We start from the raw sequence: 16318 nt of genomic DNA, 5'->3' as shown, positions 1-16318 counted from the left end.
CTGCCAATAGTTCTTGTTTTATTCTAGTTCGGTTCTATTTGTCACATAAACGTTGGGAAATTTCACAATTAATTATTATACATTAGTATTTGTCTAATCTGTCAGGCTCTCACAGATAACGTCACAGGTGATTGAATTGTGACGTCAGCTGTAGTTCACCTTTGGGGCAGTATGAATCAAAAATAAATGTAGACGATATATCCGTATTTACTCATATTGACCGTCCGCGTCAATGCGTTTTTGTATTTAGATCTCGAAGTTACGTAATATCTGTCTTAAGTAGTATATAGCTAAAGACGCAGGTACTTGGTCATCGACTCGACTGTTTCGAAAAACTGAATGACCAGCGTCTGGAGTTAATCCGACTATCCCACTAGTGATTTTGGCACCTTAAGAAGCCGATTATATGCGATATTTACCTATTATCTAACCTTCAAAAGAAACAGAAGAAATCATGGTAGCTTCCCGGGATATTCTTAGCAGGTGCTTGGTCAACGTATTGGCCATCGTCCTCTCCGACCATGTACAGGTTATAACATCAGCCTGGACGGCCAGACGGCCTGAACACTGTCACGCCTCATCTCGACTGACCAATTCCACCTTGAGCCAGCACGTGGTACACGGCAGTTCAGAATGCCTGCTGAAATGTGCCCAGAATCCCTTGTGTAAGGCATTCAATCTCGAGGCCGGAACCGTTATCAGGAACTGTGAGTTGTGTTCAGAGACAACGGACCGCCGCGGTAATAACTTGGTGTTCCAGGAGGGATATACCTACTATGAAATGGTGGGATATTATTATTATTATTATTATTATTATTATTATTATTGTGGAAAGTAGAATCACCATCACCATCTCATCAGTTTTAACAACGAAATAACAAAAATGCAATTTTCTTAATCATAAGACCAAAACCATGATTGTTGTGGACAAAACGGATAAGTGGTATATCAAAATTACTTAAAAATTGCAAAAAATGCAAATTCACTGTGAAAATTTGTTGTATTTTTGGAAAAAATCTTAGATTTGTGGATTCTTATAACATCGATTATTTATAATGACACGCGAAGCGGAACGCTCCCATACTTCGGCACATGCTTTTATTCCGAGTCACGCAACTCTAAACGGACTGCTTGTGTGTGATGGTTTAAATGCTTTTTTTAAAAATCAAAACCATCACGCACATTAATTTTTTATTTATACGTATACTTATTACATATTTTCCTTTGAACCAGGGTGACGTCGATGCTGGACACTGTGAGTTGGTCGGTACTAGTTATGGTAAGTTGACAGGTAAACGGAAGATAAGAAAAAGTTCCATTGGTGACATGTCGTTGATAACAACAACTTTATCTTGAAATTTTAACATATGTACGGATTCAGCGATTCCGCTAGTAGATCATTGAAATGTTACTTTTATCTAATTTTTATGATTTGTCTTTTTGAATTTACGTTCTTTGGAACCGGAATACAAGCCCGACTTTTAAATACAAAGACCATGCAGTAAGTACATGTACGTGTACTCCCATATGTATAAAACATGCCTGCTGATTGACAGTTGCTCATTAATCTTTATTCTTACTGTTTCAGAATACTTGATGACAAACGTACAACTCGAATCCAAACGTTCTCCGGGATATTACGTCACATATGACGTCAATGATGGTAACAAAGCCAAGTTTGTGACGGGATATGGTTCATCTCGGCTGGACATAGTGTCACCAGGTCTTACTGGAGAGAAAGGGACAGTTTCTCTGGAAATTAACGGCCAACCAGGTAATCTTCTCTCACCTGTATACATCAACCTGTAGGCCTAATGCAGGTAACAACTCGATATTATGTTTTGGTCCTTTTTGGTCCGGGTTGTCGATGCGAAATGACCTTTATAAAATATACTAGTCTAATGCCATACATTTTGTGAATTACAAGAATTTTTGGTTTTGTTTTGTTATATTTAGGCATCGCGCTCATTTGGCACCTAGTTTTAACTTGTTCCATAAGCTCATTTTGTCTTAATTTCTTTTTCTGTCCTAGGCTTTTACTTTCGTTACCGCAGAGATACACATGACCTTGAACTTTGGGGTCAAGGTCAGACCACGCATGCGCCTGACACTGTGTACCGGGACTCCACCTTCCGGCTGTGGAGTTCTCCTTGGTATCAAGGATATCATGCTCTGGAGTCTGTTAATTTCCCGGGGAGGTATCTCGCAGACGTGGACCACCGTTTGATAATTGCCGGCCAGTACAACGGGACTAATGAATATGCAACTGCCGCCTCCTTTATGATTGGTTAGTGCTTGTCACGTGTTCTTTTTCTGTATACGTAATTGGTTGATGATTTCAATGCAAAAATTTTGATTTGACAATTGTTAAATATTTTGTCTTGACTGTTTTGATTTTTAATGAAATGTTTATCAAAAATGCGGAAAAGTTCTGTAGTGCAACAGATAAAGTTGTAGACTGTATGCTCAATATATTCACAGACTGTACGAAATATAAATACTTCAAGAACTTATTTATTTATTTATTTATTTATTTATTTATTTATTGTTTTCAGGTCAGTACGCAGGAACACCAATCACATATCTCCGTACTGAAGTGGAGATTCAGTCAATCAATTTTCAAACTTTTCGGTTAACCTATCAATCCAATCACCAGGGATCTCTAATCAATGGGGACACGAAGAAATTTAACATATTAACCCCCGGCTTGACAGGTAATTTCGTTTATATATTATTAAAATGCTATATCCACAAAAAGAAAAAAAGAAATTCTCCATAACACGTTTAAACAAACATTGCCTTATTTTGGTAAAGACAAACGTATTTTTGTCGTGCAACTTGTGCAAGTGAACTTCAATTACCCGGCATGTAATCATACTGAGACAGAGACAGAGAGAGAGGGGGAGCGAGAGAAGAGAGAAAGCGAGCGACAGAGAGATTTTCGACATAAATTCTGTTTGTCGTCTGCCAACCGATCAGGTCAAATTTTCAGTAAAATTAAAAATGGACACCCCCAAAGCAGGCATTTCAACAGAATGTTACCTCTTCCGCACATTTAACAGTACAGTACGGTACCATAAACGCTTACAAACTTTTTAACATTGCGCCCACCAGGTGAGGCTGGCACCATATCTATTGAATCCGTCACCAAGCCAGGTTGGTATTTCATCTACCTCGGGGAGAGCAGTTACTACGTGGACCTCGTAGACAGTACGGACCACCCGAATATCGCAGACGAGGTCTTCAACCAGAGGGCCACTTATTTCATCCGCCATGACGTTCACACGGTTGGCTGGTTTGCTTTTGAATCTGCCGCGTTGCCTGGATACTACCTACGTCACGCGGGGTACCGGATGTATCTCCATGCCAACGTGAAAAGCAGTGCAGATGCACAGTTTCGATGGTATTAGTGCGTAGGGCTGTTTCTAGCTGTTTAGGAAAAATCATCCGAGTTATTTGACAAATTTGATTTTTGGCAAAAAATCTTTGACATGATGCCGACTGGCATGAATGGCATCTTCTTGCAAGATAACTATCTAATTTTAGATAAATAATTTCAATTGTATTTTGAAAAGTCTTAGTGAAAAGTGATGTATTTTTGGATTAAGCCAGTTTTGTAACGAAATTTAGATTTTTTATCCAAAATTCATACGAGTATGCCACACGTGCGATTTAATGTTTTTTTTTTTAATTCACTATGCTAAACATGTTTACTGTTTTAACAGCATACATGTATAGCGGGAAAACAATAATTTCGGCAAATCGAATGCTTAATGTGTCTGCGCCAGAACTATTTCTACACAATCAAGTTTCTTCAGATATATGTCCAGCTTCCGTAAATATTGCAGATGTTGACATTGTTGCCAGTATTGACAATGTCCAGTCTATATATTTGTACATAGTCGCGGTATGTGACACACGGCGTGGGACAGCAGCATAAGGTATTGACCTGCAAAGACCAGATCGAAGACGTCCAAACAGAAGTGTACTAAAGATGAACGTTTAGCGGCAAATGTCAGCCAAAATCGCTCCCGATCCCTGGAAACTCACCTTTATTGTCACAGCTGGAAACTCAGAAGTACATGGATGCTGAATTACATGTGTGAATTTCTAGCGACTTCGGAAACTCAGGTTGTTATTATAATCGGGCAATAGTGCAAGCGGGCAATAGTGGCGAGTTTCCAGTGTCCTCTGAAATTATCCAAACTCAGGGTGACCAACATATGCAGGGATGACACTGTCATTTGGTGAAAAGGTCGGAAAATATGGCTATAGACTCAATGGAAACACCTAGGCCAATTATATTTTTTGCTCACAAGAGGTTGGCAATCCGCCGATTCTCGGGAAAAAACTTTTCCCTGAATATATATATATATATATATATATATATATATATATATATATATATATATATATATATATATGAGATGAAAACGAAACATTGCACGGTATCAGCAAGGCATACCATTAAAAACCAACTTCAATCAAATAAATTTATTCACTGTGGTGTGAGATAACACTGGTGAACAGGATGGTGGTATGACGTCGTCAAAACCCTGACGTTGTCTACTTTACGTCATTAAATTATATTAACGGATTATATATGTCGGTATAACGCCAAAATATCAATAATATATCCATATTACGTCATAATAATAAAAACGTGAATGCGAGGAGCGAGGTTTGTACAAGGATGACGATATGTATTTATATATATTCCATAGTCGGCCATGAATACTGTCTTGTCTTCAAGATTGTTTCTTAAATATTGACAAAAGAACGTAATTTTTGTTAGCCATTCCCTCTCATACTGGTATATCCAGTGAGGCTCTCATTTCAAACAATAACAAACAGACCAACCGCCACCTGCATCGAATTCCGCCACTGTCAAGTCACGTTTCCAGTGGCAAAGTGACACAACCGAACTGAAAAGTTCCGTTCCACGGGAAGGTTAGAAGGGGCTTGGGGTCGATCATGTACATACGTCAATTGGGTTAGGTTTTTTTAGTCCCAGTGAAAGAAAATAATGTGTGGTTCCCAATATGAGACACATATCAACCCTTGTATTGGACACAATCATCGTAGGCAAGAAGTCCTATAACTTGGCACCCGTCTGCGCCTCCGAGTTTCATGCCAACGTTACCAACCCCTCTCAGTGGATCGTGTTTTGGATTGACGTCAGGTAGCGCTCCTAATAATTGAACCTGGCAAGACGCGCCGGTGTCGAATTCTGCTACTGCGTAGGACCATACTCCCGGTGACGTGGGCTTGTGCGACATCACGTGATACTTTTTGAAGTCTGAAAAAACAAACAATATGATGAGAAGTATTTTGGTAAATATGTAGAACTTAAACGACATTTGATGACGCACCTCGTGCTGCTTTTAAGTATTTGGTCAAATCATGTTGACAATAAAAAATGATGAGTACATGCGACAAGTTCATATCATTTAAAATCTAAAACCCCTAGCGACCATGAACTCATAAATATGCAATTTATTTCACTATTACTATCATTGAAAATATCTGATTTTTTATTTATTTATTTTCATTATTTACACTTAACCCAATCTAAAATATTGTTGGTTATTTTACGAATCTGGTTCATCTGAAAATTACTAATATGTGTACATTGATTGGCTTAAAAAGAAATTCAGATGTATAATAACAAGCACTGCACAGCAATGGGGAGTAGAAGATAAGATACAGGCACATCATATAAGGGAACATCTTCGGGATTATATATGTTTTGACAGGTACATACCCCCTGTACATAGGAACGTTTCTCTCATCTCCATTAACACAAAATTATATGTACGACAGGTGTGTAGACAAAACACGCCGTTATTAGCTTAATCTCTCTCTCTCTCTCTCTCTCTCTCAAACACACACACACAAGGCAAAAGATTCAACTTCGTTAATAGACAATGCGAGTGGCTAAAGAAGTAGAAATAGAACGGAAAAGAGGGTGAAATAAAGTTAAACAAGTTTGTTTTTTTTTTTTTTTTTTTTTGGTGTGGAGATGCACAGTGAATGAATTCCTCTGTGTTGTTAGCCGACACACAAAAACATGTTAATTTCCGTCTCGTGAACAAGTGCATGGCTGTTTTGTAGGGAGACCTTTTTTTCTTTTAATCTGTCGGATAACTTAGTTTTGCTGCAATTAGTCTGTAAAAAGAAGTTTTCCCCTTGCTTTTCATGGTTTTTTTATTTTTTTACTCCTGTATCTATTGATTGTTGTTGCTGCTGCTTCATATTATTATTATAATTATTATTATTATAGGAAAATATATGAACTACAACAATATCATATAGTCGAAAGGCGTGTATGTCTTGCTTGCTACAGTGTACAAAGCTGTGCGTCCCAGCCGAGGTTTGTTGTTGAGAACACTGGATAATGTTATTTCAGTCTCACCTACGGTGCAACACTTTCACACCTGTCCCTCGTTATGTACTTACGTGACAAGCAGACATATTTCCAGTTAATTGCCTGGCAAATTTAGACATCCGACGCCTCACGCCTCTAGCTCCCTTCCTTACGTATATCCAACATCTTATCTGTTTCTTGACGTGGACCAGGTAATAGATTTGGGAACGTAGATATACTGATAGATATACTGTTTGCATTTAGAGATGGTTTTTTTATTATTATTTATTTTATTTTATTTATTTATTTTTTGGTTGTTTTTACTTTTAAATTGTTTTTGTATTTTTTTTTTACTTTAAAGTTTTCATGCGTAAATTTGTAAATAATTCCGCAAGGCGTTGCTGCAATTAAACTACCTGTGTTATTAACTTATTTAATTAATTAATCTGATCAACTGATTTAACAGATTTACGGAGACTGAAATACATATGCCGACAGTAGCTACAACATTACTACACCCCTCCACATGTGATGACTTTAAGTGTACGCAATATAGCTGTCTTCCGGATAACATAATGAAACCGCATGGTGTGTTTTACGCAAAGTTTGTATATTTTTACGACCACTGTATGTCGAACTGGGTCGTTTGATTGGATTGCTTCGACGTTTTTGAAAGGTTTCGATCGAAGCCTTTGATAATAATCAAAAGAAAATAGCAGCCTTAGCTCCTAGCAATGAGGTCGTCTAAATTAAATTCAAAACCGTTTTCAGATTGCTTTCTGCGTATGGTCCCATTTTGTATCGGTAACCCTAGGTAATTGAAATATTTATACCCTAATACTCTCGTCTAGAGAAAAGAAAAAAAACGGTTTAAGGAACATTCTATTTGTTCTTTTGTTTAGTATATTCAGGAATTAAGATTCACAAACAAAGTATTTGTTTTCTTCATGTCTGAATAATTCTGGACACTGTTTCGTTTCTGAAAAGGGGCCAAACAACAATCTTTACTTCCTCATACCTTTTTAGGGCAAGTATTTGCAAAGATATAAGGGTTAACAAAAATTGAAATGTACATATATTCCGTAGCTGCCAAAACGTAACCGAGGCCTTAAACAACCACTAATTAGGCATAGTTTGAATGCCTTCTTCAAGCGCTCATCCTAACCCAAGCATTCTGCACAGCTCTCACACCTGCCTTCCACGATGCTACCAAGGCTTCCAGTAAAGGAACCGTCATTTTTCCTTTAATCTATGACTAAAACCATCCCCATAATCACAAATATAATCCTCAGATGTCAGCTAGGGTATACGCGTCTACCACGACATAAAGCTTAGGCCGCCGTATATATAACAAGGAACGGAACTGTAGAAGCAGGGGCTGGCACGTGCCGATTGAAGAGGGCTCTCGTTACCTGCAGGGGTGCGACGCACAGCTTACGCTGCGAACACAACTCCTACCTATTCCTTCGCGCCGTGAATTCTTGGGGTTTCTGTCGGTTTTGTTAGAACCTTTATGGACGCCAAAGCTATGTTATTTATCGCTTTGCATACCGTTTTGCGATATGATCGGGCAAACAGATCCACCAGTGAAATTAAATAGAGTAAGGCAATGATAAGAAAATAGCACTTACAGGCCTTTTACACCTGAAGCGGTATTTAATCAAATTAAGTTTGGAACGCCATACTCTAGTCGTTTCCGTTGATTTAATTACGTTGTAAATCGTACTACTACTACTGCGCTTTCAAACGAATTACTTTTCTTGAGACGAAATAAATCGTACTACTACTACTGCGCTTTCAAACGAATTACTTTTCTTGAGACGAAATAGAGGAAGCAGATTATTGCCTGATATTTATGCCTATTGCACTGAAATATTTATTTCAGCAAGGTATTAAAAGAAATTGTAACAAACCAGTCTTTGATAAGAATCAATTTAATACATTTTGGGCAATTTGGGAAGATAGTTTGTTGTTTGTTTCGAGTCAAACGATGCTCACGTCAGTTTTAGATAAAACTGAAGGATATGATCCGTTTCATATGGCAATTGTTTGATAATTCGAGTTAAAAATTGATCAGCTATGCTAACGTGCACGATATAGATATATTAATAGTTTAACTTTAATGAATAAACGTTTAATATATCTTTGTAATTTCAATTACTTAAGATACTTCAGATAATCTTATTAAACAAGATCGACCTAACACATATTTTGGCACACTTTACATCATGAAGCCAAACTATTTTAACGGTAATGCCATAATTCGGAATTGAAACCGCGTGTAAATAATTGATAGATATATTTATACATCACCCTGTTTATACACCTAACCTTCTTGTCCAGTATTTATTTGAACTGCGCAGATACAACAATCTTACTTTAATCTTAACCAGGTAGGACGCTTGTAAATGTTTCCTCCACTTGGTTATATAAACGTCCGTGTTACGAAATTAAGAGATAATCTATATTAACATCAAAGCAGGTGGTTGAGGAACACGGTGCCTACTTAATGTATACAAAGTAAATTGACTGAGAGTCGAAAGCTTGGTTTTTTGTGATGTGTATGTCTAATATTCCGGTTATCCAACATAAAGCAGCTCAGCTGTAGAGGGATGGGTCAGCTATTTTAAGCGGTTTCGATAAACCCAATTAAAATTGCTTAACACAACACCATGCCAGTGTTGTTTAACATAACCATACTTTTTCAATCAGATCTGGATACATCAGTGCGAGATGACAGCTTTGACAGGGTGTGGATAGAAATATACCAAAATACCATTCAGTTGGCATTCTATATGTCAGCAATGAACCACCTTTTAAACTGTAAACGCAACAGTTGGGCACTTTCATTGTGTTCATCACTGTGTAATAAAACCCTCCTATATTTGTACATAATTTTGCTACAGGTACTTTACCTATTATCAACTCAGCACAGCGTTAGAGGCATGCTGGAACGTCGGTGTAAGTAATGCTTTCAAATAGATGAAATATCGTACCAGAGGATGATGAAATGCCAAAATATCACCCCCACTGTACATACATGTATATTTACATATATTTATTTACTGAATGAATTGGATGGCACTCAATGAACATAACGGTGATAAATGTTTGGAAATTCGATTGTTTTTTGTGTATTGTAATTGTCCATTATTGTAGTTACGTTAGGAAGAACTACTGTAAATTGGTTTGAAAATAGGATGTTGTAAATCTAGCAATGGCGCATGAAAGATTGTTCATGTAAATAGGAGAATTTGGTAAATGTAAAAAGCACCATTGGTCAAAAAGACACGAAATATAGATCATTAAGTGGAATACATAAAGCCGTTAAGGGTTATACTAAGTTGGTCAGTAAAATGCTTAAAATTCTTTCGTGAAATGAGTCATTAGTTTAGTGAAACTCTATATGTGTATATATTAGGTCCTACCTGCCGGTTTGTCCTCACTGTTCACGTTGGGCACTCTCTCCCATTTCGATTCATCCAAATAATCCATCAACTCCATACTGACTATTTAGGAAATGCTGAAAGAAAAAAGCGAAATGTTCTTAATGGTTTTCTAACTCACTAACTTCGTTTATGAGTCATAACACGTGGGTTAATGGGTTGGCTTCCAGGTATGGAAGTTAATTTGTGAAGTGTTATATGATTCACGCTAAGGCTTAAATTGCTGGTAAACATATAGACTTTTAACAACCTCCGTTATAATTATTGGTAAAGAAGCATGGTCTTAATGACATTTCCCTTGTACAAGGAGATGGCATGTGATTTTAAAATTTTCTAATATACGATCCCTAAAAGATAATAAAATAGGAATACCATGCTCAACTTGCTTATCACATCAGTTCTAAATTAATAAGGATCCAGCCAAATCTCTTGGATGCCCGAGACCTGCTTAAAGACTTAACTTTATTATGTATTAAACGTAAAAGTGTACTTAAATTTGGTTAACTTATTATAAAACGTGAGACATTAACGCTTTCCGTAAAACATGCAATATTGAATACGGCTAATTCGTCTTGGGTCATGTTAAACATTTTCGACCCAAGAGACTTTGACATGCAGTGCCCAATAAGCGGTTCATTCACCTAATAAAGTTTTGTTTTTGCTCCAGCAAATTTGCAAATTTGTCAAATTATATCCCACATTCAAGATCCTTGCCAGCAATTTCACCTAGTATTTGAACCCAAGCGAAAATAGGTTAGCGATGCCGTTCTGAAAAGCAGGACTCCAATTGATTACAAAAAACTGATTTCCTACTGCTTCGCAAACACCTCGATGTACGTGCCACAGTTATCTTTACCATAGGACATCTGTTGCCTATGTCTGGCTGGGGTTTATCATCTCCGGCATCGAATGGCCAGCGGTCAAGATATTATAAATCGGATAAATGCATTTTTTTACGTACATGGTTATGTAGAAGTGGTCAAACCCAAAATCTATGGCACGTTCCACCTTACGGACACTGTTACTACATCACAGCAGGCAACGGATATTTTTGAATGCTGCTAAAAAGATTACGCCTTCCGAATGGCCGAAACACGCGCCACCAGCACGCCAACACAGAGGGACGCAGGGTCCGGTTTCGTCGCCAACAGCGGGAGCTTGTATGATCTTAAGTGAAGCTTGATTGCATGAAAATCGCAATAACCATGGGCACCGAAAACATCAAAAGGTATACTAAAACAAATAGCCTCACTCCCCAGAAAACAAACATTAGCTTAAAGTCAAAAAGTTTCTGAAAATAGAGTAACATTTTGATACTGACGGACAAAATAAAAAGCCAATAGGTTAGAACATGCCAAGCCAATCGATCTATATCTTCGAATTATCATAAGAGTTGATTTTTCTTTGATGACCCAGGGAACCGCATCAATCATTTTTCTAAGCAGCTCTTCCAGAAACTAAAATATATAGCTCATCAATACTCAGCACGGGCCCTTAAGCCAGATTCCTTTGGAGCAAATGATGTATAACCCCTGCAATGTACACGTATACGGATTCGGGGCCATTATAAAGCTAATATGAGGACCCTAACAAGCGCATAAGTGTCAGTAATAGTATAAAGAAGGACCAGGTGAACAAGCACCCGGTGAACTTCGCAGTTGGTTTTTTATTAACTTTAGATTCTGGTAATTTTGGCAGAAAACATCAGTGTTTGAACAGCGTTTGTAGACAGCCGCAGAGTACATGGGAGGAAAGGTCCCGACTCTTCCACACACGCGTTTCTTTGAATTTGGAAACAGAACCCGGCAGCCTGGTACGTGTATAAGAAAGCGGCTTAGTTTGCATTCGATAAATTGTACAGCAATGCATACCGGGGAGCCAATGATTTTTGTGTTTTGTGAAAATCTGATCTGCTGAATTTCAGTTCACACTAGTGCTTTAATGTGTGCTGTGAATAAGCATTTGAATAGATGTATAGTGATCATTCCAAGCAAAAGCGAGCGTTTAAGCCGGAACTCACAGGTATCAGTATTTCCCTAGTTTCATGCATTTAATAAAAGACAGTTGAATGACGATTTATTTTTCAAATCCAAAATCCAATTGAACTGTTTGAATCAGATCACGCAAGATGGCAATTTAACATACATGTAGTCGCCAGTGTGCCACGTGTGAATTCATAAACATATCAGAGAAAATATCGGTTACCGGGTGTGTGTCAAACCTAATGCAATGGTACATATACACAAAACGAAACCATGGTAAACCTTCAAAACAACACAACATAAGCAACCTTATGACTCTTCCTCTGCTACAACATCATCATCACCAGTGCAGAATAAACCATCTGAGATATAAATAAATAACATTTTGGCACCGATGTACGCCCATCCATCTGTCTTTTTTCAAGGTGTTTCATAGTTTACATATTATGGAATGGTGCCGTGGCTGAGGCAAGCTGCAGTCTATGAAAGTATGCAGGCATGGTTTTTGCGTGGTTTTCTATTTAAGACATCCTTCAGAAACGAACTGTAAACATTATTCAAAAAGAATGAAATGGATGGCGAAAGGCGCCCAATGGCCGCCCCGTGTTCCAGCTATTACATAAAACTAAACCTCTGTTATTATCAAACTTCTGATAATAAGGATAAATCCCTAGTCTTTCCTTAACCTTAACCCCAGGGTGTCTGAGATAAGACGCACGATAAGACAGACCGACGATGAAGCGTTACCTGTTCTTGATGGACGTCCGTTACATGATGCAACGCCGCGTTTCAAGCTACACAGGTGGACAAAAGTTTGGTAACACCAAGTTAAAACTGATGTTTCTATATTTCAAAACAATACATGCCTTGTCTTTATCCAATTTTTTGCGTGCACCAAATTTGGCGCATGGTCAATTTGACAAAGATAAATAACATTAAATATCGAAAAAAAACAATCCACCGGATTTCCATTTGGCGGTACATGGTATACCACTTCTTCGGTGGCTGTTTTCGGCTTTGATAAGAGTACAGCATTTCCGTACTATAAACATATCACCTGTTACTTGGAAGCGAATCAACGGATGATTCGCTATGTAGGCCTACTGGTGTATAGAAAATTATATGTGAGATCTTTTGATTTTATATCTTATGTTATTTGAATTGCTTATATTTATTTATGGCTATCTGTTTCCAAGAACTTCTTCTAGAAGTCGTAATGATTGAACTGAGCCAGTTTTTAAAAACATGTTTTATGATAATACTGCCACACATTAACTTCCACTTTTTTGCTTTTCTTTCTTTGTCTCCTGTCTTATTTTTGGAAACACGGCCATGTGCATGTTTTAACAGATACCGATACATGTACCAGTATTTAGAAAAATCAAAGGTAATCGTGACTGTATTTGGCAGCACGCACTGTTTGTTCTCTTACTGCCAACAGAACTTCATCCAGACAACCCTAATTAACCCTTCAGTGAACAAATCATCAATATCTACATGCTCCTCGGTCTGAAGAATGTTTTTGAGACCAACTTGTCCTTAAACGATCAAAGAGAGCACGTATCAGGGGTATTCTTAATCCTCAAAACTCGACTCCAAAAACACTGAACTGCCATGGTATGTCAGGATATAATGCTTATTACCAAGTACCCATTACGAACAGTGTGCTGCTACCATATTAGCATACGAGGTGCAAAATGGGCTAAGTAGTAGGTTTCTGACTGGAGACAAATTGGACGATGTATTCTTACAAGGAAGCGTGGTTTTTTGTCACTGGCCAAAAAAACCCAGTTAACTTGGAGAAAGACTTGCTGATTTACGTAGAGAAACTTTTGTGAACATGCAGCTGATCAGTACGATAAATTGGAACTGCGCACGCTTGTCTACCTGTAGGTCCTAGCTGTTTCGGCAATTCTCAGCCATGCTACTCTCACCTCAAATAGTCACAATATATGTAGCCGCGACTACGATGATTTTTTTTTCACTTTTATTGCAATTGCCTGTGCCGTTGGCACACCACATTACGATGTGCGCTTCATGGGTGACATTTATACCCCAGATGAGTATAGCTACTGCCTTCAAGCATTTGCGGGTCTTCAACAATGTGAACTTTCTACACGCTACTCGCATCTAAACTCCCTAAAGAAACCCATTCATAATTACTGCGCTGATATTTAGCTGATCCACGCGTTGGAATCGCCATTCCCAGATTACTAGCCCAGAGGAAAGAGAGAGCCAATCAAATTTACGGCAGACTAGGGGGTATATAACTTTTTGAAGTAGGGGTGACGTAGTCGCTCTGTTTTCGAAAACCTTTTTCTGAGCGCTCCCTAAGTGGGACAACTCCAAGTGCTATATGCGGATACGTAAAAGTAAATAATCAGAAATTCCATTTGAATTTGCCTCATAGGGATTTCCAAGCACGACTTTCGGAAGAACCAGACCGGTGCCTTTCTCCACTAAAAATGTCAGCGGCATATTTGAAGTAAAATTGAACACAGGCGATATGACTAAGTTTAGGTTTACGCCACTGCTTGACATGTGCCGCGGCACCGTTCACAGCCAAGGTTATGTAAGCACAGTTCAGTCCCGCGTGTGAGCGCGCCTCCAGCACGGAGCCCGTGATGGGATTTGCAACCCCAGTCAAATTAAATGAGATAAACGGCGTTCTCTCGTTCTCGGTAATTTTACAAACTTAGTAAGACGGACGAGACAGATGCCCCTCTTTAGCCTTCCAGACGTATTGTAAACGAAGATTTACAACTTAGATTAACGCTTTTCCGAGAGCCAAGAGGCCATTCGCCACTCCAGGCCTGATAAATGTTAGGGATCTCTGCCTACTGGATAAAGCTCTGTGTATCAGTATCACTTGATCTAAATATTTTATCGTCCCAGCCAAATATTTATCAGCACAAGAAGCACGAAATACTATGATTAAATACTTTGAAAGTTTTTTTTTTCTTTTTACTAAGCAGTGTGCTCTTCAGATATGATTCAAGTGTACCATAGGCAACTGCAGTATTTTGACAGTCTGCCTTGTCTGTTAATTTTTAAAAATCATATCATTTTAATTAATTAACGGTCTTCAGATTGTTTTTAAAAAAATTATATATTTTCATCATTTGAAATTCTTGTTTCCTCGACGACAATTTTGGCATATTCAACTTTAAGACATCTGGACTTTGAGTTAACTACCTCCGGCAATAACTGTTTTTCATGTTGATACAATTTTCATCTTCAGTCTAGGAGACACAAAGAATCTATTTGCCTGTTTATAAATATGCGGCAGTGAATGACTGTTCTATGTATTTCTGGGGCGAAATTCGAATGTGTAAATATGTGAATATTATGTGAATATTTATACACACGCACTTTTTTCCCGCGATTTCATCGGACTCCATGTTTATTACTCCATGTGCTGTTTTCTCAATATATGGACATGATTTAGTTTCTGGTCTATGTTTGTTCACCGTATGTTTTGCCGTATGTTGTATTATGCAAGCTGTAAATTTTACATTCAAGCAATTTGCTTGTCGGCTGGCTTGTCCGTTACTAAAAATTGATACGCATTTTTTTTCAATACTCCAGCGCTTTTCCACATTTTACATTATATTCTATAATTTTACTTTACGATCTTCAACCATGAGATAATCGAGACAGGAGCTCCAGAGAAACCACAGGCGAAGATTAAAACCTAGCTGAAATCGACATAAGTTCATGCTTCACTAAAGTTGCTACTGGGCAACTCATGTCTTCATTCACGAGTTCGACACTTGCCCTGTAAATTTCCACGATAATTGAGGTAAATTGATCTAACATTCTTACACAACCTTTGCTATTTTCTCGAGCTTCTAAAATTTGTCTTTTCAACAACATTCGACCTAACATTTTCCATAACGCAGAGAAAAGTATCTGATTTTCAACCTTTGATATTTCTTTGACGTAGAAATAGTAACCTTCACTTTCCGTGTCAAAAAGAACATGTTTTCTTCAATAACCTTTTTTGCTTCCCTCCACCGTACAAATACTGTCTTGAGTAACTAGAAGACTAAGGCGGGGCTCCACTTACCTGTACTACGCTGCGCTACCTGGACTCCCGCTTTGCTGAGACGACTACGTGCCGCTCAGCTTCCAGCATCTACATTATAAGGATAGCCTGCTTCTTAGAGCCAGGTGGAACTTTTAGTGACGTCATGTAACAACAGTGACGTCATACTTCAACATGTAGGCTGCCATACAATTTGGTATTTTCCCTGAAGTAATAGGTTTTCTTAACGTACCACAATGAAAATAAAACCCACCCAACTAAGAGTTATGAGAGACTAAAACCTGTGAAAGAACAATTGAAAAATATAAAAGTTCTACAAAGTAAATTACTGATCAATTAAACACATAAAAAATATTTTGTATAAAACATTTTCAAATCTTTTCGTCTGTAATAAATTTACTTCTTCTCCACATCATTGCGTTTAATTTCGCTGTCTTAAATTGCATCTGGTCATTTTGCAATTTTGAGGAATATA

The 16318-nt window shown here is 37.9% G+C and overlaps 2 protein-coding genes across 2 annotated transcripts; one reads left to right on the top strand and one right to left on the bottom strand.

The window, feature by feature from the left end:
- Nucleotides 1-424: 424 nt before the first annotated feature.
- Nucleotides 425-3473, top strand: LOC147759684 (uncharacterized). The gene is made up of 6 exons (XM_086996774.1): nucleotides 425-784; nucleotides 1234-1279; nucleotides 1589-1774; nucleotides 2033-2287; nucleotides 2556-2714; nucleotides 3115-3473. The coding sequence occupies exons 1-6, from the start codon at nucleotides 455-457 to the stop codon at nucleotides 3408-3410; spliced, it is 1272 nt and encodes a 423-aa protein (XP_086852900.1). The 5' UTR covers nucleotides 425-454; the 3' UTR covers nucleotides 3411-3473.
- Nucleotides 3474-4479: 1006 nt separating this feature from the next.
- On the bottom strand, nucleotides 4480-15988 carry LOC106172259 (uncharacterized). Its single transcript, XM_013552892.2, has 3 exons — nucleotides 15865-15988; nucleotides 9796-9890; nucleotides 4480-5299 (listed from the first exon to the last, which is right to left on the bottom strand). Exons 2-3 carry the CDS (start codon nucleotides 9869-9871, stop codon nucleotides 5055-5057), a joined length of 321 nt encoding a protein of 106 aa, XP_013408346.1. The 5' UTR covers nucleotides 9872-9890; nucleotides 15865-15988; the 3' UTR covers nucleotides 4480-5054.
- Between the last annotated feature and the right edge of the window lie 330 nt (nucleotides 15989-16318).

This window comes from Lingula anatina, chromosome 10 (assembly GCF_051362555.1).
Source record: "Lingula anatina isolate TDL-2025a chromosome 10, LinAna3.0, whole genome shotgun sequence".
NCBI lineage: Eukaryota > Metazoa > Brachiopoda > Lingulata > Lingulida > Lingulidae > Lingula > Lingula anatina.
Note: the sequence above shows the minus strand (reverse complement) of the source record. Positions and strands in the feature narration are given on the sequence as shown.